The sequence below is a fragment of the Zootermopsis nevadensis genome, unplaced genomic scaffold (assembly GCF_977971745.1).
Source record: "Zootermopsis nevadensis isolate Lab colony 2312 unplaced genomic scaffold, Znev_1.0 Znev_ptg000010l, whole genome shotgun sequence".
Lineage (NCBI taxonomy): Eukaryota > Metazoa > Arthropoda > Insecta > Blattodea > Termopsidae > Zootermopsis > Zootermopsis nevadensis.
The window spans coordinates 21655176-21677007 of NW_028259142.1; the positions used below are offsets into that span (position 1 = coordinate 21655176).

Here is a 21832-nt window from a genome sequence, read left to right on the forward strand (position 1 = left end):
CACGATGACACTCGTCCTGTATTATTTTGCGTTCTTTCTAGGGAGAACGCATTATGGGCTGTCCGTCTGTCCAGTCGATTCAACCGCAGAACCGCTGGACTGATTTGGATGAAATTTGGCGTGGAGGTTATGCCATTCTGCAACGCCTCAGAATCGTTCTTCTCGAAAACCTACCAGCGGTGACAGCGAAATGACGGATGAGAAAACTCGTGAGGTGGACATTGAAATTGTGCGATCTGGTGGCCGAAGTGGGAACGAGTGACGTATCAGGCAATAAGTTTTCCTGAAACGTCGGTTAATATCTGCCAGACACAGTGCAACATCCCAGAAGACGCCCGTCTTCAATCTCACAATTATCCATCAGAATGAAGGATTTTGAATGGCTTGAAGGAATGTTGGTGCGATGCACTACAAGCTGGACCACGTGTCCAGTGAACTTTAGCATTTTGGAATTAAATGAGTTAGAGCAGGGGTGGGGAACCTTTTCATGTTGGAAGTCCGCATTCAAGAAACTTCAATTAGATATACTTAAAAATGTACATTATTTTGTAAAAATCTAACTATTATGTACTTAATAATTTCAAAAAATGAAAACTATTTGTTAATTTTAAAGTTAACCAATCTTTTAATGACTTTGTTGTGTCTGCTTTTTGTTGGAAAGCATTCGAATGTTTGGTTGCAGCATGGAGGTCCTCAGTTTCAGTTGATCCTAGGATTTGTTCTGTAAAATTTGGATTCAGTCAAAAGGCCGCACTTAAGGACCTAGAAGGCCACAGGTTCCCCACCCCTGAGTTAGAGGGAAAAAATTAGTTTTGAACAGTAAATAATTGGTGTATATATCATCAGAAATTACACAAATCATACCTTTAAATAATAATGTTTCATATTGAGTTTTGTGTTCATTTGTGGGTACTTTTTAGAAAAATACTTTCTCCATTCTGGAGAATTTTTGTTTACAAAATAAATATTCTCTAATTTTTGTTGTACCTAAAATGTGTTCCATAATCATAACAATCATGTATACTAAGAACTTAACTCTACCAGAGGCAAATATTTCAGCCAGTTTCTAAGATGGTATGTCCAGCAACGAAACTAACTTGGTATTTAATCTGAGTTTTGTATCTGAGGTCCCATGCCATGCATACTTTCTGATGCGGGCACTCACATTACTAAAGAGGATTCATGCACATCGTGAAGGAGTCTGAAGAAACATTACCACATGTACATATGTGTTTATTGCAATTATGTATCAGCTTAGAAACTGGTAAAAGATTGAATGTAAAGAAAAAGAGAAATTGTGCAAAATAGAAAGTCTAAAACAATGAAAGGATAAATGTATATCCATGTTTGCAGCCTTGCAGAGCCATAATTAAAGTTTTCTGAACCTAGGACAAGCTACTGAACTGTGCCCCCACACCCAAAAATATTATAAAATTCTTGTATTGTATCAGTTTTGCACATTGGAATATGATTTATTCATATTTTGACCTAATTTTTAATTTTGTGGCTCTATATGCACCTAGGGTGAGTGCCCCACCCTTGTTACGACTCTGCAGCCTTCTAGTAATCTGCAAACAATTCTTGGAAAAGTACAAATTGTTGATGTGTAGCGAAGTTGACAATTTGACCTGGACACCTTTCGATATCATCACCACTTACACTACGGAGAAGTTTTATTGCAAGTAATTGGAAGTTCGTGCGTTAATGTACAGATTTACGTGATCTGTAGCCAGATTATGATTAAATGTTTAGATTGTGGCATTGTGCATAATATTCACTTTAGGAAGGGAAATGATGGACGCAGTACTCCTACGGCTCCACATACATTTGCGCCGACCTGAAAGTACCAACATTAAATTTAACTGAATTCAAATATACCCGAAGCACGATCAATTGCTGTTGGACACAAATACGACATCTCTTGGAAGCAGTGTTATACTAATGTTAAGACGGGTTCAGTTTCGACGGCTGGACAGGACAGTGTCGCCAATACATCGAAGAAAATTCTACCAACACAGCAGATAAACTATGTAGAATGTACTAAAAATTCGCACGTCATCTGTTTCTATGATGTCACTGCCCACTAGTGGGTCGTTATTGAAGTTGGTGCTATTTGGCGGTGTGGCGTTAGGTGTATGTTGAAATCTTGCAGTTACTTTGACACATTGTTTTTCCGGTATATTTTATTTGTTCACCAGTACTAGTGTGTTCATCATAAATATGGGAATCACATGGCTATTGGAAGTATAACGTTATAAATACTCATGTTTCAATTTTGACAAGTACTTTCAACAATTAAGCCCCTGGCTGTACAGTGTTCAACATGGCTTCATCGAATAGGGCCATACATATAGGTTCGGCGTGGTTTCAACGCAAAGTCAACCTTAGGCCGCAGCATAGAGGAATTCATTTAGTAACGGAAGAAATTCTAAGGCAAATGCCTGAAATATGTCAATTTTCAGTCGGATTATTTCATGTACAAAGTAAGTATTGGGCACTTGTTCCATTGAAAGCATGTTAATTTTTGGTAAAATCTTGACAGGTTAGCAAGTTCAGATATTCTTAGTTGAAGTTTATGTTTGCCTTTCTCACTGTTAGACTCATATTTGTTTTTAATGTAATAATGCCACGTTGTAGCTATACCTAGTATAGCAATGTATTTCAATAGCTAGTTAAATTAAATGTGTCTACTAGACAAGTAATGTAGTTGTAAATTCAGACCAGTGTATTATTTGTAAGTTATTTTTCCTTTGCCAGTACTGTGGAATGCCAGTGTTTTGCAGTCAGCAGTAATAAAATAACCTAACCTTAACCAAACCCTAACCAGAGATGTAACTCAATGATTTTCAACATGTAAGTGTTATGGTTAACTTCTTATATAATTACTGGAAATACTTAATTGTTTCAAAGAGTTATGGAGACATGGCAAACTCAAGAGCCCTTCAAAATCATTTTATTGAGCCAATAATGAGTTGTCAGAGAGCTGCTTTGCATATGTCTCATGTTTGTTTACTATGCATATACATAAAGTACAAAGATTTCTGGTGGCTTGTGATTTACAGTTGGCTTTAGACACTAATATAATTTCTCAACAACAGCTGAACAACTTGGTTATAGAAGGGAGCAAATCATACTCCATTATTTAATACTCCCCCCCTCCCCGGGCTTCTGTTAGCTGTGCTTTTCTTAATATTTAGAGTTAAGGCATATGTAGGGAGGTATTGTTTTGAAATTTAAAGGAACGTTTATTTTTGAATATATTTATAGTGGTTTGGATCATATTTGTGTCTGAAAGAAGAGCACATTTTACAGTTAATGTTGATTGAAAGCAACCCATATCTTTTTTTAACACTTGATGGGTGGTTTAAATACATGTGAGAAAATAACATTTTCAGAAGAAAAGGAGCCAGTATTGTGGACATGAATTGGAATTTGTTTTGCTGCATTGAACGAGTTGAATATGAACTGATTGTGCAGGTATGACAGAGGGGTTGAGGCAGCATAACCATCTGTCTTTCTGCATCAGAAATTATATTTAATGATGGACTATTATTATATCGGGTTGTCAAGTTTCTCTTGTCTTTTTTTAATCTTGTTTATATTTCATAATGAATACTTTTGAAGATCAGGTACTGCAGTTTTGGAACTGGAGAGTAATTGAGATTTGAATAACTTGTGTTGTATGACAGGCCAATAGATTTCTGCATAACAGTGATATCATTCTGGACTTAAGTTCTATAGGTGGATGAATGATATGAATATGTCATTCTTCAAATATTGTGTTTAAATATTTTGTGACTAGGACAGACAGGTAAGTGGGAGATTATTATAATGAAGAAGCTTATAAGTGAATGAAGAATGTAGTAAGGTTGTAGAATTAAGGAATATAGAAGAATACTTGTATAAAGCTGGATATAAATGAAAGAAGAAAACTTAACAACACGTAAGTGGGATTTGAGGTTATTATGGCAGTGAGTATGAGGATGACTGTCTTCTGGGTTGTAGCACTGTGCACTCTGGTAGAATTTTACCAGCATTTCAGAGGTTCATGCTTCCTCCATCAGAAATGCTGGGTGCCACAACAGCAATTCTAGTTGTCGTGGTGTCTGGGCACCCTGGATTTATTTAGCCATGCGTTATAGGTATCTTAGTATATAAGTCATCTGTTTTTCAGAGCTTATTCAGAAACATGGATAGTTGTGTCTGCTGTTTATATTTTTGATCTGATAAGTACATTTTCCAAGAAGTTCATTGTTCTGTGGAAACCATAAAGAAAATATCATGATTCTGGAAAGGAACTTAATTTTGATACTTTTATATTGGTTCGTATTTACATGTTTTCTACCCAAGTCTTGGGAGTTGCTCAGAATGAGTCTGTGTGTTTGCAGCAAACATTAAAGTATGTTATGTGCAGCTCTGAGGACTTTTAGTCTTGAGAAAAAGAACACATAAAGAGGGAGTTCGGTGTATATAAGTTGAAGAAAGTGTGTAGAAGTTATTTTCACATTATCATATAACATCTTAATTTGTAGTGGAAAATGTTTAATGGGATGGGGGAGAATTGTATGTTTATCTTATGGATGTGCACGCACAAACATATGAACATAACTTTATAAGCCTGCCTTTCATCGGAATGTTACTAGTTCTCTGAGACGTCTGCATATCTTTCAGAGTGCCAAAGTTATGAGAGTTAGTGCAGACCTGCCTGTTTGTGCTATCATATATGTAGTACATACCCATTATAAGACAAAAGTGTCAAACGAGGACACAAAGTTTTCTGTATCTGAGTTACTTCTTTACTTCATTCCATTGTTTAGAAGACATCATTATAGAAAAACTCTATTGTGTGTCATCTGCCTATATCAACTGTATGCTGTTTAATTGTGAGCATTTGTTTGGTAAGTCACAAATAATTAAATAAGGCTGGACAGAGCTGCATTTACATTTTTGAAACAGTGACATATTTAGCTAAAAGAAGCCAAAATATATAGCGAATCAGAACATCAGAGGTTGTAGATAGTATGCCCCATTTGTTCAGTCTGTGAACTAGAGTATCTCTGTGCTTTAATTTATTAATGTGTTACTTTTAATAGAGATATGCAGGATGTTAGATGTTTTATATGTTTTGTCATACAACTTTTTATATAAATCAATATTTTTGACATTAAAATGTAAGTACAATGTGGTCTGGTCACATGAAAATATTACAGATGCGCAGATAGTGTGAGGAAAGATGCAGAATAATTTTAAAATTTGAATCTTCATCTCATTTCTTATGTTTTGTGAAAGGAAAACTGAGTGATGCCATTCACAAAACTTTCAATTGAGTTAGATCTTTGGTTGGGAAGGAAACTTCGTTATCTTACGTTCAAAGCTGAAGATATGCTTCAACAGCTTCGATTTCTAGTTTGATCAAATGTTACAATTTATTTTCAGTACTCCACACTTCGGCTAGTTTAGCTCTCAATGAAAGTTGGGATCCAGATGTAAGGTAAATATCCAACTTAAGTACAAATAAGTGTAGCAGCATTTGCTACATATCATTAACAGTGAAACACCCTTCATTTCCCCTAACCACATAAATACTATTAACAGAACATACCCCCTATTTTTGACATTCATTAATGGATATAATGAAGTTACATTTCAAAAGAATACTTTTTGTTAAGTCAGTATGTTGCATATTGAATTATCCTGCATGAACGGAACAGCTGGAGTACTTCAGTGCTAATTGAATTAGTGTGATATTTCAGAACCTGCCAGCTTGAAACACTTTTTTGAGGTTGTGTTTTAAATGCTAATTACTGCATTTTCAGCACATAACCTACAGATCACCTCTAATTGAACTACCATAAAAATCTAACCTGGGAAAAAAGGAAAAAATATAATGGTAATATATGTACCATATTTTGAGTGTGAATTGTTTCCCAGAAATGGTCTTATTTGTGTATGTATTCATATATTCACTAAAATGCTAATAGGAGTGTTACTTTATGTATGATACAGTACTTGATAATTTTTATGTAGACTGCAGTTGCAGACAAAAAAAATTTTAACTCACTTCCAGTTCCTTTTTATATAGCTTTTGTCACCATATTTAGTGAAAGGAATATATTAGATTTTTCTGTGACTGTACTAATTTATAGTTCTAGATGTGTATTTTTGATGCTGTAGTAGGCAGTTTTATTAACTAATCTGTCTAAACAGGGTGCCAATCATATAGTTTGCAGTATTTGTTTGTTCCAAAGTATCATGCATATAAATACTGTACCTATTCTCTCTTCCATAGCATGGCGTTTCCTAAGTGAGGGGTTCTCACATATTGGGCCACGTACATGTTTTCATGATGATGGACAGCTGTGTGCAGTAGTCCATTACGTAATTGAGTCCATGAGAATAAACAGAAATTATTTTGTCGTAGGATTTGAGATTGTCACGGCAGCAAGTTCGAAGACGGGCGTCTTCTGGGTTGTAGCCTGGTAATAGTCTGCCACCATCATCATGGCTATGATGATCACAATAGAAGCAGCAAGGACCTCTGAAATGCTGGCAGACTATTACCAGGCTGCACGGCGCTACAACCCAGAAGACGCCCGTCTTCAATTTTTCTGTTACATGTAGAAAGTTCAGATTTTGAACATTTCATCTACTTTGGATATGGGGAGGTCTGCCCTGTTATGACTATTCAGTTTCATGAAGTGTCCTCAGTAAACAAGCTGTACAGAACATAAAAGTGTCATGTTTGCATGACAGTCAGTATCTGTCTGGGAGCAAATTATCCTTCTGAACCTTCGGCTTATTTTATTCTGTAACAATGTTTTCTGTCGGGAATATTGTCTCGAGGTAGCAAAGTTCATTTTGATAAGGTGTGGTAGTTTGTTGAAAATATGGACATCCATATGTTCCAAGTGCATTTTGATACAGAATTTTAGTTAACTATAGCTGTAAGAATTTATTGCCCAAAATTTGAGAACCCTGACTTAAGTTAATTTGGAATCAAGCTTTTAACAGTAGGGTAGGGGTCGTAAGGCCTGAACAAGTGCAGTGTGTTGTATCTAATAGTAAATTGTACACTTTCTTAGATTTAGGTGGTTGTAGTTTTGAACGGATAACTATGGTTGTGAGAATATGATGAGAATAGCTCTTACTTTCAGATATGTCTTTTTTATTGACCAGTGTAGTTACAACTGCATGGTCAGATAAGTGCATGTAACAGTCTGGTATATATTAAAATAATTTATGAATTTTTGCTATTATCTTACAGGAACATTGGTTTTTAGATGCATTCACATAGAAGATTCTAAAATGTGCCTATTTGCTTCACAATGTCTGTCTGTCTGTCTGCATGTTACAGTTTAAGAACTGCTGAATGGATTTTCTTCAATTTTATATTGGGAAGTTTTAATAACATTTGTCATACTTTATATGCATTTCTGCTTGTATCTCGACTGTAACTTTTGAAATGTTTATCAGAGCAGAGAATGTTCACACCAATGTTACAGAGGAAAAGGGAACTTACATGTCATCACAAACACGCCTTTTCATAAATCATACAATTTGTGAGATAATTATGCAAAAATTATTTTTATGGTCACTCGTAACTTGAGAGAACTGTTGGACTGATTTTGATCAAATTGTGTGTTGGAGGCAAACACTCAATCAGCCCGCCTGTTTTGTGCTATGTATAATGGAGCATCAACATTTAGCATTTATGAACTAAAAGTCTAGAAGGCAGTAAGAGGTAACACACCAGAATTGTTACAGTGAGCATAAATTTCCCAGCCTGTAATTGTTTCAGAAATAAGAATGCCATAGTCTGTTAATATTTTATTGAAACAAAGTCATATTAAATGATAACTGAATTCTAATTATTCTAAGTTTAAAGATGCATTAAAAGAAATTAATTCTGACTTAATGGCAGTTTTGCTTATAAGCAAATGAGGGTTTAACCTGTACAAAATTATAATTATAAGGTTTTCTAAACATGTTTGATGAGTTTAAATTGTTATCATAGAACTTAATTTGGTTAGAATAAATATTGTTGTTTTTACATGCTAGTTATTTTAATTGAAATATAGTATTTTTATAGGAATGTAAGTATATAATACAGATATAATTATTTGTATGTACTATATTCTTCTGAATTTGGCAGTAAATGTTGGTTTTATGTGGTCAGTAAATAAGCTTTCAAGTACAGTGCTGCTCCCGTTGATAATTTCATTTTTATTAGATAATTAAAAACATGTGTCCAGTAATCATGAAAGAGCAGCTTCAAGTAAATAAATGTATGCTATATTAATACCATCTGTATTTTAGTGAAGACGTGCACAGTACAATTTATTTCATTTGTAATAGTTTTCAAGTATAATAATATTAAAGTTGTGGTATTAATACATGTTAAGTCTGAGTAATGATTCTTTCATTTTCTAGGGATGACATGGAAATGATGTTAAATAAAATAGTGCCTGAGGTAAGTGTACAAAGTTAGACACTAAATTTTGAACATACTCTATGATGTATATTGTTTATGTAAAGTAAAACAGTGCCCCTACACACCACGTAGGTCGTTTGGGGGAAGAGGAGGTATAGCTCCTATTTATTCTTGACCTTGGCACTAGATTGGGGCGAGCGGTTAGAATCGTGCCCCGTCCACGCTTCACCCCGGCCTGAAAAGATTTTGTTGCAGTCCCTCTGAAAGCTCCCACTCTTACGTAGATTAGTTGAACCTACAAATAAATGTACGTTTTTCTGTTCCAGGATTTACCTTTTAGACACTGTTGTGAAGGTCCTGATGACATGGTAAGTACAGTTTTGTTCAGAATTGCACTTAAACTTTTGTAGTTCTATTGTCATTTTAATTCATCATCATCAGTCTCCTTACATTCTTATATATTCTAAACATTGGAACACTGTTGGCCTGTGTTATAACATTCAGCTTTTATATTAGTGTTGATATCAGTTTGTGTTAAAACTGCATGTTCAGCTGTGTCAGATCTTTTGCCGTCTTCACGGCTTCAATCGCAGGTTGTCGTCAAGAAAGATTCTAAGATACTGTGATTCGTAGCAGCAGTGTTCACAGCATTTCTGTTACTGAGCAGATAATCCAATCGAATGCTTTATTTGCAGTACATTTAGTCCAATAATAGTTATCTTCGTAAAAGTAACAATTATAGCAAGGTTAGCGTGTAAATTGTTGTAAGAAGAAGACCACTATAAAGCAGTATTTAAAGACTTTGTTCATATCCTTAAAACAGGACATCTTGCTTCATTTACAAAGATTAGTTGATAGGGAAACAACTACATTTGTTGCAAAAACTATATGAGACCCATAAATACACTCTTTTGGGGGAAATGCTGAATTTTAAAGCAGGTGGTACATGTCATTACCACTGTACTTTAATACATTACTATTCTACTTGATGCTTGTACATAATTCAGGTTGTGGTGGTGTCTGGTAATGTCTCGGTACTTTGCTGTGTGTTGTGAGAACGGCAGCATGCTTCACCGGACCGTGTGTTTCTTTGTTTTAGCCAGCTCACGTGAAGGCCTGTTTCTTGGGCTCTTCGCTCACAATTCCCATCACAGATGGAAAACTCAATCTTGGCACCTGGCAGGGCATCTGGTTGTGTGAACATCGAGACCACGCTGGGTCACGCAAGGTGGTTATCACTGTTAACGGTTGCCTCAGAGACTCTAGTCGGAGCCCGCTGAGTCCCGTATCACCAATGGCCTCCACGAGTAGTTAAGGGTCCCGCACATTCACTGCTCTGGTAGCTATTTAACAGCATTTCAGGCTGTTTGATTAAAATGGGGTAATAGTAACGGGGCTTCTCTGTCTTTCTGGCAAGAAATACATAGAATAAGTGAAACACCATTTCATTTGATCTGGGATATGTTTGGTTCAGTTGGAGAATTGTGTGTTGTCCCATGTGGTATAAGGGTAATAGTCTAACACATACACACATTCTCATTTTACACACACACACACACGACAAAGTCAGTGGGACGTAACCTTGTCGGGTCATCTCGTGCCAGGTGACGGATATTACGAGTGAAAGATGCCCGGGGAATTGAAGTTTTCCCTCGTGACATGAGCATGTGGTGCTGCACCATCAAGAGAAGGTGAGAAGGGGAAGCATTTTTAATGGACCAAAAGGGTTCTGTTTCTTGCTAAGCAAGAGATGTTACCAGGAGCTGGGAAAGGAATCGTCAAAGATTTGGCCTTTCACTGCCACAGCAAAAGAAGTATACTTCATTTTGTGAAACACAGATCGTAAAACATATGCACTGTATTTGGTGTTCCACTCTACGATATGAAAGCAGTTATGCATGTTAGGATTGTTCCACATATTTGCAAGAAAACCAAAACCAAACAAAATATTTCTACACTTGCATTATCAAGCCCTAAATATTGCATCATATTTTATTAGTACTCATAATTCTGTCCTCTGTTACTGTGTCACAATAATGAAATTAAGTTGTTGTTGTTTTTTCTTCCAGTATGTAAAGATATCATTTACTGCAATGTAATTTTGCTCACTGTGCGGATTTTAAGAAACATTGTACGCTGGTGCATGTCACTAGGTAGAGAATGTTTTGTTTTGCCAGGGTTCATTTCATGTTTGGTTTGCTGCAAGCTTGAAACAGATGGAGAAGAATAATTCCTTCGTACCTGATACTTTAATCCCACTGATGATTGTAAGAATTTTGTAACATTTTTCCATACCAGAATGTTGTTAACTTCAAGAAACAGTCATGTATTTTTTTTTTTTCCTGGAAGAATTGTGGTTTCCCTAAACAGAATGGCACTTTGGTCAGAGAAAGAATGTGCAAACACAGTAGCCATTAAAAACCTTCCATAACAATGAACATTTTGTGACAAACAAATGGCAACAGAATTGCAATATGTAAACTTCATTTGGATTCATTATTTCTCAGGAGCTCATTTCGTTTATCTTGATGCCTCGGGAGACGTATTTCTGCTTTTGAGGTCTCTCTTTTGTAAGTTAAGGATTAGTGATGTCCTGTGTGGCATTTTCTTTTGTTTGTAAGTGAAGAATAATCATTATGGTCACAAACGTAGGTCTTCCACATTGTATAGTACTTATATTGTATGATACACATATTTCATATTACGAGGGTCTGGAGTGCAGATGCGTTTTTGTTTGTGTGATTCAGTCCTCTGCTTCCTGCTGGCAGGTATTTGCACTTCACATGATCCACTTCAGTAGTTGTACCTGTGGAAGAAGCAACTATCATATATATATCACAGGTAGACACAAGAAGGAGTCCTACCTCAGTTTATAATTTACTTTATTCTAAGCGTAAGACAAGTACTGATTTGTTCCCTCACTTATATATACAGATCTCGAAATGATGAAGGGCATAGGAGAACAGAAAAGACCATGAGTTAATCTTAGTTGCTGATGTTTTTGATTTGTTCAGCATTCCATTTATGCTGTTTGTCGGAAGAAGAGTTTGGGCCATGTACATAGTATGTCTTTCATTATACTTAGTATTCCAGAGTAGCCTTTTTTTTTTTACCCATTTGGAGCTCTTACTACTTCTATATCCAACTTTTGCTTGTAGTCTTGATATTTTCTCAAATTTTGAACTATGTTTTATTTAGAGGGCAATACAAAAACTGTCAACAACTATTTTTCTTTGTAATTTGTTATTATTTGTTTGGTACATTTAAAGTTTTTACATACTCTCCACTCTCCCTGCTTCTCAGTGCACTTAGCCGAGTGGTCCACGAGTTTTCTTGTACCATAAAAAGAGCTTTTCTGGTTGAGTGCAGAGCCAGTCATGCACCAGTTCCTTTGTCATCTGCAAATCAGCAACCCCTCAAAGCCTCCTTCAGAGATCCAAACAAATAAAATCAGAAGCTGCGTGTTCCTGACTCTGGTGGGAGGTGAAGAGCTCCACATTTCAGTCCCCGATGTGTTTCGTGTGGGCATCATTATGCGACATAAGATCACCCTGTGACAATCTTCCTTTTTTCATACTGAGCTGATAAACCACCTGTGAATTTCAACTCCTTTCATTCCTCTGCCCATAAAAGACTAACCACGATCCCCTCTTCTTCCTCGGTGCAAATCAACTATGGTGTGGCCGTGTTCAGCTGGGTGCACCGAGTCCAAGGTCACCTTTAGTGTTTTAACTTGATGACTCACGAGTTTTAGTGCTGTCAAATGTTGGCAGTGAAGCTTGCTCCCATGGCAGGTAGAATAGAAAAATTGTGGATACGTTTCTGAATTGCCTTCTTACATTTTATTGACAAGGTGTTTTGTACTAAATACAAATTTTGAGCCATGCCATTGTAAATTTTATGCAAAAATTTTCAACATTATCATAGAGACGTCAAGATTATATTCTAGGTTTTAGATGAAACATTTTGTATAATTGCTGTAGGCTGGCATACATACTTTCATTTCTCTTTCCATGAATTGAACTGTTTTTAATGTATGCAAGGGCATTACATGTTATTTTTACTGATTAATTGAAGTATGCAGAAGCACGGTGTATTATGGTGGGAGTTGTTGGACTGGCACTGTAGCCACGGAACAAGTGAGACAGTCTTGCCAGTGCAGGTTAATTTATGAGCATAAAAACAATTTTTCTGCAGGGAAGACACAAAATTAAAATGCTCTTCATTATTGTATGAAGTATTGAGCAACTCTGCATCTCCACATAAGGTAAAAAGCTACAAAGTAAAAGTCGCCGATAGCTATATGCATGCAGCAGCCATTACATACATTTTGGTGTTGGCATGTCGCAGAGAAGTTCTGCCAAAAATTGTTTTTGTGCTACGAAAACCTAAATAAAGCTGCATATTTGAAAACATATAAATAAGAATTATATTACAGTCACATAGCAATGCTAGTGAATTTATTGACAGAATTTGGAGTTAATTTTCTGGTTCTATGCAGTTTACGGAATCCAGAAGCAGAGGGTGTTACACAACATATAAAGGTGTTGCACACGACTATTTTTATTTTGTGCGTGAGCATTAAGGTGTTGAGTCCTATAAACTAGAACATCAAAATTAAAATTGAAGATTGTAGAGTTGGGTCCAGAAAATTATTTTCTCCAAATATTTAGATAAAATTTCTGTAGTTTAATATATATTTTATCTAAATATAAATAATGAAAAGTCATGTGTACAACACCTCTATATGTTGTGTTAACACACTTCTGCTTTTAGTAGTATTTTTTGTTTGAGGGGGGTATAGGGCCTGAACAAGGCCCATTGAAGCTGAGACGTGTATCTTGTAATTAATACTGAATGCTGTTTTGTGTGATGGTAATGTAATTTTTATATACTTTCAAAAAGATACTCACTACCTGATTGAATTCATGAGAGGCTGCTTATTACTTTGTTACATGTGTATAACATTGAAAAACACTGAAAATTTATAACAGTTGCCACAAATATTTAATGTACTCCACCGTTCTTTGATAGGAAGGGTTCTGAGAACATGATACAGGCCAAAAACATTATGTTAAATGGCTCTGTCTTTCGGCAGTAATATGAAGGAGTGTACCTGCATTGTGCTGCATAAGAGTACAGCCTCCCACCTGTTTCCTCGCCACCTCACAGGAATGGCACACATGCATTGGCAGGAAGCCTCAATATTATGTGCATTGTTTACATTGAGTCCAAGTTAACAGTAAAAGAATCTGCCTCTTGGCCAATAGCAATATGTAATGCTTTTTTTTAGTCAGAGAGTATACTCTGAACAAGCAAGTTTAATTCAAATCATTTTTCCATTTTAAGGAGACTAAACATTTGTGATATTTGTATTAAGTTTTGTTGTGTTTGTAGATGGCCTAAGATATGCCCGAGATAAAACACTGATTTTCTTATGTTAAAGGTATAACCTACTGGAAAAGGTCAAGGATGGTGATGGCTTTTTTCTGGTCTGTAGAACCATATATTGTGACGGGTGTTTTATCAACATTTCAGAGGTTCTTGCTATCTCCATCATCAGGGTGATGAAACATTGGTAAACATCTACCTGACTACGTGGTACTACAACCCAGCAAAAAGCCATTGCGTACTCACTGCTGTGAAAATCCTGTGGGATTTGTTTGTAAAGAGTAGTAATTGTTGCAGTATGCTTTCTTTTGTGAAGAGAAATAATAGTTGCAATATGGATTTGATCGAACGTTATGGTTTCTCTTTGAAGAAGTACTAATACTTCAGTGTGAATTTGGTCCAATATTATTGTTTTGTGCTTTTGGGTACAAGGACCATTTGGCTAGTTCCAACCCAGTCCAGTACCCCGTTTTTACAGATTGTCACCCTGCTCAAAGAGATTGATTTTTGAATGCGGAAATAACGCGACAGTGACCGTACTTTGAATTGACAAAGAAAATGTTCATCTGATATTGTATTCTCTGATCATTTCTTCATGTAATTAGAGTTTCTAATGCATTTGTCTCTCATGATTGTCTGTTGCTTAATTTGCATAGCTTGGGTCTTGTGTTTGTGGTGATATTAAAATTTGCAATTGTTACTGCATCGTTTCAACTGTCGTGCTGGCCATTCGCGCAGTGTTCTGTTATTCTGACTATATAGCTCCTCTATATCTACTTATTGAACATGTGCAGGAGAAGTATAACTGTTGTATGTGAAGGACGTTTTCCTCGGAGTTTTTGTAAGTGGAATTTTTTTGTGTATGGTGTAGGGTTGTGTTTTTCACATGACCTGGCATTTTGGTAGCTGTGGCCTTAAAAACATAAAGTCCAATTTTGTATTTGTTTGAAAAAGTTTTATTGAAGCCTGTAATCACTAAATGGATGGGCCATTGGGTCCATGATCCTCTGCTTGAAACTGTCTCTCATTGCTGATAACCTGAGCATCTCTCATATCATTAATAGAGCTATTTAGAAATTCTTGCTGCCATTACTGCATTGCTCATCATTTCATAGACTGGGATAATAAAGTGGCGGTAATTTTATTAAATGCGCTGTGTTAAGTGTGCTAAGAAAAATCAGAACATCATACATAACCTGATGACTGAGACTAATGCAGAATGCGTTTCACGCGTGTTAATGTAGGTGAGGCTGTGGAGCTCGATGTCCTGATCACATTATGCCGACCAGCTGTTGTTATTTCAGTCATTTATTGAGTTGACTTACGATTGAAAATGGAATGATGGTCTTTTATCTGGTTGGCGAACATTTTCTAATAATGTGATCAGAATAAATATACAGAAGGGCTGTTTCCCCCCCACCCATTCTTGAAATAACTTCACTGCGTGTGTGTTGTCCCAGTTTAAACACTGTTCTTTAAGTTGAGCTGTTCGGAACCTTGGGCAGAGTAATGTATGCTTAATGGAGACGGTACCTTTTTTTCCATATGATAAACTCCCTGCACTGTGTACATGTTTAACCCATTTGCTGCTCATATCATATATATTAACACATTCTGTGCCAATTAAAGGGGTTAATTTTGTCATTGTTCATGGTAAAAACTGTATTGAAGCCCATTTTAAAGTATTCATATTTTTATATAATGGTATATCTGCAGACCCACTGTTGTGTATGAAACATGTTTAATTTTTTGTATTCAGCCACAGATTGGATGTAAGGAGTATGATGATGCATTGCGCAGCTGCTACTTCTTCTTCTTGACGGCTTTTATGCTTCATGCAACCTGCTTTTCTTGTCTGTCATCTTGATCATTGTCATTTGCACTTTATAAGTTCGCTATTTGAATGTGATTAAAGCTGTGTATTTTTACTTTGCTGAGCTCGTGAAATGTGACATGAGGAGAGCCATGGAAAACCTCAGGATGTACAGTCTCCAGGCTAATATTTGAACCTGCCTTCCAGATACGAAGCACTTGGACATGACATTGAGTTTGAATAAAATTAGAACAGATGAAATGTATGTAACTGAAAGGTACACGTGACTGAAAAATGCACATAAAGTAAGTGGCAGTATAAAAATAATTTGTTGTGAGCTTTTTTGTTCTGGATTCGTATTGTTATTGCTTGCAGAGTTCCATGTAATTTCTGACAACAGTTAATGGCAATAATTTAAAGAATGTAAAGGACATTTGTTTTGGTCATCAGAATCGATTCCATTGTAATTAATTAACATTGATCTGATCATCTGTATTTGGTAGGTATGGGATTGCAGTGCATCGTGATTCATATATACTTTTTTATAGTGCTATAGTTGAATTCAGATTGCCCAGAAAATGTAATTGCATTGCATTAATAAAAATTTGTTTCAGTGAAACACAGTAAAGATTTGTCTCGTGAGTTTATAATTTACGTTGGTTTGAAGGTAGATAATGTATTATTCCCGTTGCTTTGAAATGTTGCTGTCTCATTTACCATTATGAATGTGTGGCATAATCAAAAAGTAAATTTAAGAAAATAGAGCAAATTGGCTGGTGTTTTTGGTGGTCATGGCCCAAATTCAACACAAAAACATATTCTCATGTTTTATTATAGCAGGCATAGCAAAGTTAGGACAGTGAACTCGGCGATTAGAAAGTCAAGAGCGAGCTACTTATCAGCTGCAGTGACATTGTGCAGTTATTTCAAATGATGAGTCATAGCGTTGCACAAAGAAAGTTGTTTCTTTGGAAGAACATTCTGCGTCTGTGCCTAATACACTGAATTTAAATTTTGTTTGTGTACAACTTGTAATCACAGGTTTAGTTGCTTATATACTAATGCTGGGAGATTGGTCATGTTATGTTAATTTGTGTCTTCCAGCAATACTAATAACTCGTAATAGACCAAACTTTCGTTCTTGTCGCTAACCATGGCTATTATTGCTGTCAGTGTCATTCTTTCACTTGTTTCTTTATGTATTCGTGGTATGCTTTCGGTTGTTTCCATATGATGGCAGAATCCTTCACCTCTCTTTTGCCATTTCTATGAATGTTCATGTGAAAGATGTCAAATGTGAGGGCACGTGTCCTGTTGGCAATATAAATAAAACTATGGGCATACGAAAAGGGTTTATTGGTACAATATTTTTGTTAGTGAGTGACAGAATGTGAGTTTTTAAACCAAGTTGTATGGCACAGTAGCTCTGTGCTTGTAGGATTCTTCATTATGGCTTATTTGTGAATTTACTATATTCTGCTGCTATAAATACTTTTGTTACAGATGTTTCTAAATATGATTATTGCCTGGTATAGTCTGCTCATATATGGAGGGCGGAAGGAAAATCTTTGGGCAAACCGCCATTGCATTGCCAATGTTATTTGTTCAAATGCATTTAGAAATTCATTACAAGAAGCAAGGTAACAGAAAATGGGAAAACTATGGTTGGAGTGAGAAATTATTAAAAGCAGAAAGGAAGCTGGATGTCTCAGTTGAGTTGTAGACTTATTTGGCTTCAGAAGTCTGTAGTGTGAATGGAAAGTTCAGTTTTATTTCTCATATTTGTGTTTATTATGTTTGTACTTCATTCCATGGAGATAATATTGTGAAAAATATATATATAATTACACTTTAATCTGTTTAAAATGTAGCAGTGTCTTCCATGTCCTCCCTCCATAAAAGTACTGTATTTCTGGGGTAGATAATTTGTTATTTTGAGACGGGAATTTGGTTTCTTTATTCTCCTAGAGCACTATACCCAAAATAAGGTTTGTTCAACCTGTCCTTGTTGTGTGACCTGTTTACATGAATAGAATAGATTTACATTCCATTGATCCTTCATAGACCAAATTAAATCAGGGATGTAGAATGTGTCATAGCATAAATAAAATACTTGTTTCTAGTACAAACATAAATTGCATAGTTATTATGACAGTAAATTACAGTGAACAACAGTATTACTACAAAAATAATTATAAAATAAAACATCACCATTATTACTTAACTGAGAAGTTTTGGTTGGGGTAAATTTTTCTGTGGAGTGAGATAAGATAAACTCTTTTTTTCTGGCTTAAACTTTTTCATGACATGATTCAGACTTTTTATTGAATAGTGTAATTTGAGTATAGTAAACTCCTTTTTGATGTTTACTGAGGTTAGTGTTTGGCACACGTAGGTTGTATCTGTATCTTGTGCATATGTTGTGAATATCTGAGATGGTTTGAGATTTTTCTGTTGTCCACTACAAATGATAATAATGGCATCAAGAATTCACTGGCTAGTGAAAGAATATTAAATTTTGTATATAATTCCCTCTATGAGGCTCTCCTTGTTGTGTCTGCCATCATTCTAATGATTTTCTTTTGAATGTAAAATACTTTTTTGTTCTCTGTTGAGTTTCCCCAGAAAATAATTCCATTTGACACGATCAAATGGAAGTAAGCAAAGTAGACAAATTTTAAAGTTTATGCTTTCATGAGTAATGTGACAGTCCTCATAGCAAAGCACGCTGGACTTAGTATTGAATATGTTTTCCAGTTTTTTTGTTATTGACAATTTGTAGGACAAAATGTAGTTGTATCTACTTCTTCAATTGCTGTATCATCGTACCCTATGCCTAGATTAACACAATTTTTGTTGGTAGTACAAGATTTTATGAAATTTGTTTTGTCAAAATTGAGTTTGATTTCATCAGCCATAATCAGTTTTTTCAAGCTAGCAAAGACATGCAAATTTGGAAACAGCCAATTTCCAGGTATGAAATAAAGTATTGGTATCATCTGCAAAAAATGTGGGTTTGCAGATATTTTGTGGAGATGGTGTAAAATTTAGCACAGCTTGGCAAATGAGTGTACTGTAGTTTTTATGTAGAATAATGTTTATAAGTGAACTACTTGGCTTCTGGAAGAAGAATGGAGTAGGTGCCCATTGCTAACTTACATAGAGACCTACTGTTACCACCACCACCTCCATTTATTCTAATTCGTGGTCCACTGGTGCTGTTACATTCCTTAAACTGCTCTAATCAAAGTTATGTCTTCATTTTCTTAAGAACTTTATCTTCAGGGGATTCTTGATTGTCTATTCCCACACGCTTAAAGTCAAATTAAGCATTTAATTATTCTGTGCATTAAAGACCAACATTTATTTACTATCACGCGGCATTCAAGAGATTCGTCGCATACCTCGTTTTCTATCGACAGTTGCAGTTAGATGACTCCCAAAGAAACATTGTTTTGTACGTTATTTCAGTTGCATGCACTGGTTAGGATATCAACAAGTTTGTCCAAATTTTATAGAAAAAGTCAGGTATCCCAAAACAGATTGTTTTATATGTATTTATTGCATGAAACTTTTACAGCAGTTGTTAGTTTCACAATACCTTACAAAGTACCTCATCCATGAGTCAGGGTCAAACATTGGCCCAGAGGCTCATTACAGAATAGTTTTTGGAAAGTGCTTTTTCCAGAATGGCCATTGTTTGTAGTTTCACCCTGGTTCGTTTACCAGAGTTGCCCTTTGATTTGTATCACTGCCACATTCCTCATGCCCCATATTTCAGTCAGCAGGTATTTGTACTTAAATACTGATACTTGTTTTCCCAAGATGTCTGCCTTTTGTGTTGTTGTGCCGTGTAGTCTGGTACAAGTTTACCGACTTTTCAGAAGTCCTTGCTGCCTCCATCATCAGGGCGATCTTCGGTAAACTTCTACCAGACTACACAGCGCAAACCCCAAATCCTACGTAGGTAAACACGATCCTTCGCTGCCCCTAAGTGTGATGTCAGCTTTGTTGCATGGTGTGGTTGTGTCATAATTTTTGTTGTAGTCCCAAGAGAAACCCCAATGCCTTTACTTTTCTGTTGTACGAGGGTGAAATGCGAAGGTGGTATATGGAGGGGCACTGTCGTTGTTCGAAGGAATAAAATGGGCAGTGTCATCGAAAAAAAACACGCGGTAGTTTTGAACGCAGATAACCTACCGAAAAGAAACCCTATATTTATTGATATATTGCACAATATTATCGATTAGTGATCCCCCCCACTCCCACCAGGAAGTTGTGTAATCAGCTGTGAATAAGATGGCGTCCTTTTCTGTGGAGCGTATGAGAAGGTTTTATCAAGCTAGCAGTGTAACTATGGTGCAGCGTGAATTTCAAGTGAGATTTGTCTGCAGAGAAGGTCCAAGAATGTCAGCAGTTGAGAGAGGTTAGTGAAAAGGTTTAAACAAACTAGTTCTGTGTTTACACAGAAGTCGGCGAAACACCGGCAAATATTCCACGTATACTGGAAGTGATGTACGGTAACCAAAAGTTGCTGCAAATGATGTGTTTCCAGTCTCAAGTGTTGGGATCTTGTGAATGTTCTTTACATTATCCGCAGTAAAATTCACGGCGATGTTGCAATGTAGACTCGACGGCGAAAGAGAGGAATGTTTCCGGAGTTCTTTGTAGTACCTATTTCTCCTTCGCTAACGATCCCCCTCCTCTTTTCGCTGTCATGTCGGCGTGGTAATCGCCATTACTTTTTGTTGATAATGTAAAAAGAGAGCGCTGAACCGGTTTGGAAATACGTAATTTGCAGTATTTTTTCTCTGTTGATATTGGTTCGTATTTCGCCAAATAAGAGTTCTCCTATGGCCGTCCGCTTGTGGGACACGCTGTATGCCACTACTTGGCCAGAGCTGGGCGTCTTGCTTTTAAATGTTCTACAGTGTCATTAAATTGCTGGCACATTGCACATTTACTGTTATTTGCATTTTTCATTATCTTCATACCGTAAATTTATCCTTTAATTTCTCTTTTTGTAAAGGACGGAAGTTTCCTGTTGATGAGTTAGACATCCAGGATTCAAATGTGTTCATGTGTTATTTTATTCTCCCAAATATGTATTTTTTTTTTTTTTTTTTTTTTTTTTTTTTTTTTGCAATAAGCGACCCAATACTTTGTTTCCTGTCCATTGTTCTGATTTTTTTCATGCTCGAATTTTGCATAGACAATTTTTTTAGGGTTGTTATAATTATTTTTCATGATCATTCCTGAAATCTTCCTCATACATTTGTAAAATGTATTTTTATGCTGAGTACTTCTGCTTTGTAGTCTCCTTCCTGTGTTCAGCCATGTTCCTCATATTTACAAACAGCTTGTCTGTCTGTTCCAAGGTGAAGCACTCCACACTTTTAACATTCTCTCATTCTTTTTATGTCTTCGTTAGCTCTTCCAGTCTTCAGTTTTTACTCCACACTTATAGTACAGTAACAGTGTCATAGACATTTCTGCTGCTATTGTTTGATCTTGGAACTAACTTTTAGGATCAACTCAAGTCTTCTAATATATTCCCTCTTCATTATTATTGAACAACTTGTGCTTCCACAGTTCCCAGATATTTATTAACGTTCTCTGTGTTTGTGTTCCTTCATCCATTAATAGCCTGAGATTTGAGTGTTCTTATGGTACTGAGGAAAATGGTGTTCTGGGCTGACACTGTGGGCTCACAAGTAGAGGCATTGCAGAAGAAGATTATTCCTCAATTTTGTTAACAAAGGGTGATAGTACATCCTTTCAAAATGTGAGGGTAACTACACAAAAATTATTAACAAAGATCATCATTAATAGGTTATTGGAATGAACTCATTTTCCTCAGCATGATTCCACTTCTGCATTTTTATTGAGCAAGATATCAAAACTGAAGTTTCTGATTTTCTGTGACTGAGCAAAGCGTCGCCAAATCATCGATAGAACCGCATCGTCTATCTGCCCCCTGGTAGACGAATGCCAAGATAAGGTGCGAGTGGGCTGTGAAGATACTCGGTTGATATCGACCCCAGGAAGACGTTATCGTCGTCAAAGAAACACGTGCCAGAGTAAAACATTATTGTCAGTGATCAACTTCAGCAAACATGACGTCAATACTCGTGAAACTCGGCTGTGATAGAAGCAGAACCAATTGCATCCAGTGTCTGTTGCAGGAAACTAATCAA

At 36.1% G+C, this 21832-nt stretch overlaps 1 protein-coding gene across 6 annotated transcripts in view; it reads left to right on the top strand.

Moving 5' to 3' along the window:
* LOC110834231 (uncharacterized) overlaps window positions 1-17490 on the top strand; it is a 45341-nt gene extending 27851 nt beyond the window's left edge. For all 6 annotated transcript variants that reach the window (XM_087346847.1, XM_087346844.1, XM_087346843.1 and 3 more), the window contains 5 exons: window positions 42-2483; window positions 5437-5491; window positions 8431-8470; window positions 8758-8799; window positions 9531-17490. In XM_087346847.1, the coding sequence (XP_087202973.1) occupies window positions 2324-2483; window positions 5437-5491; window positions 8431-8470; window positions 8758-8799; window positions 9531-9746 (513 nt within the window). In that variant the 5' untranslated portion in view covers window positions 42-2323 and the 3' untranslated portion in view covers window positions 9747-17490. The remainder of the gene's footprint in view (window positions 1-41; window positions 2484-5436; window positions 5492-8430; window positions 8471-8757; window positions 8800-9530) is intronic.
* Window positions 17491-21832: the final 4342 nt, after the last annotated feature.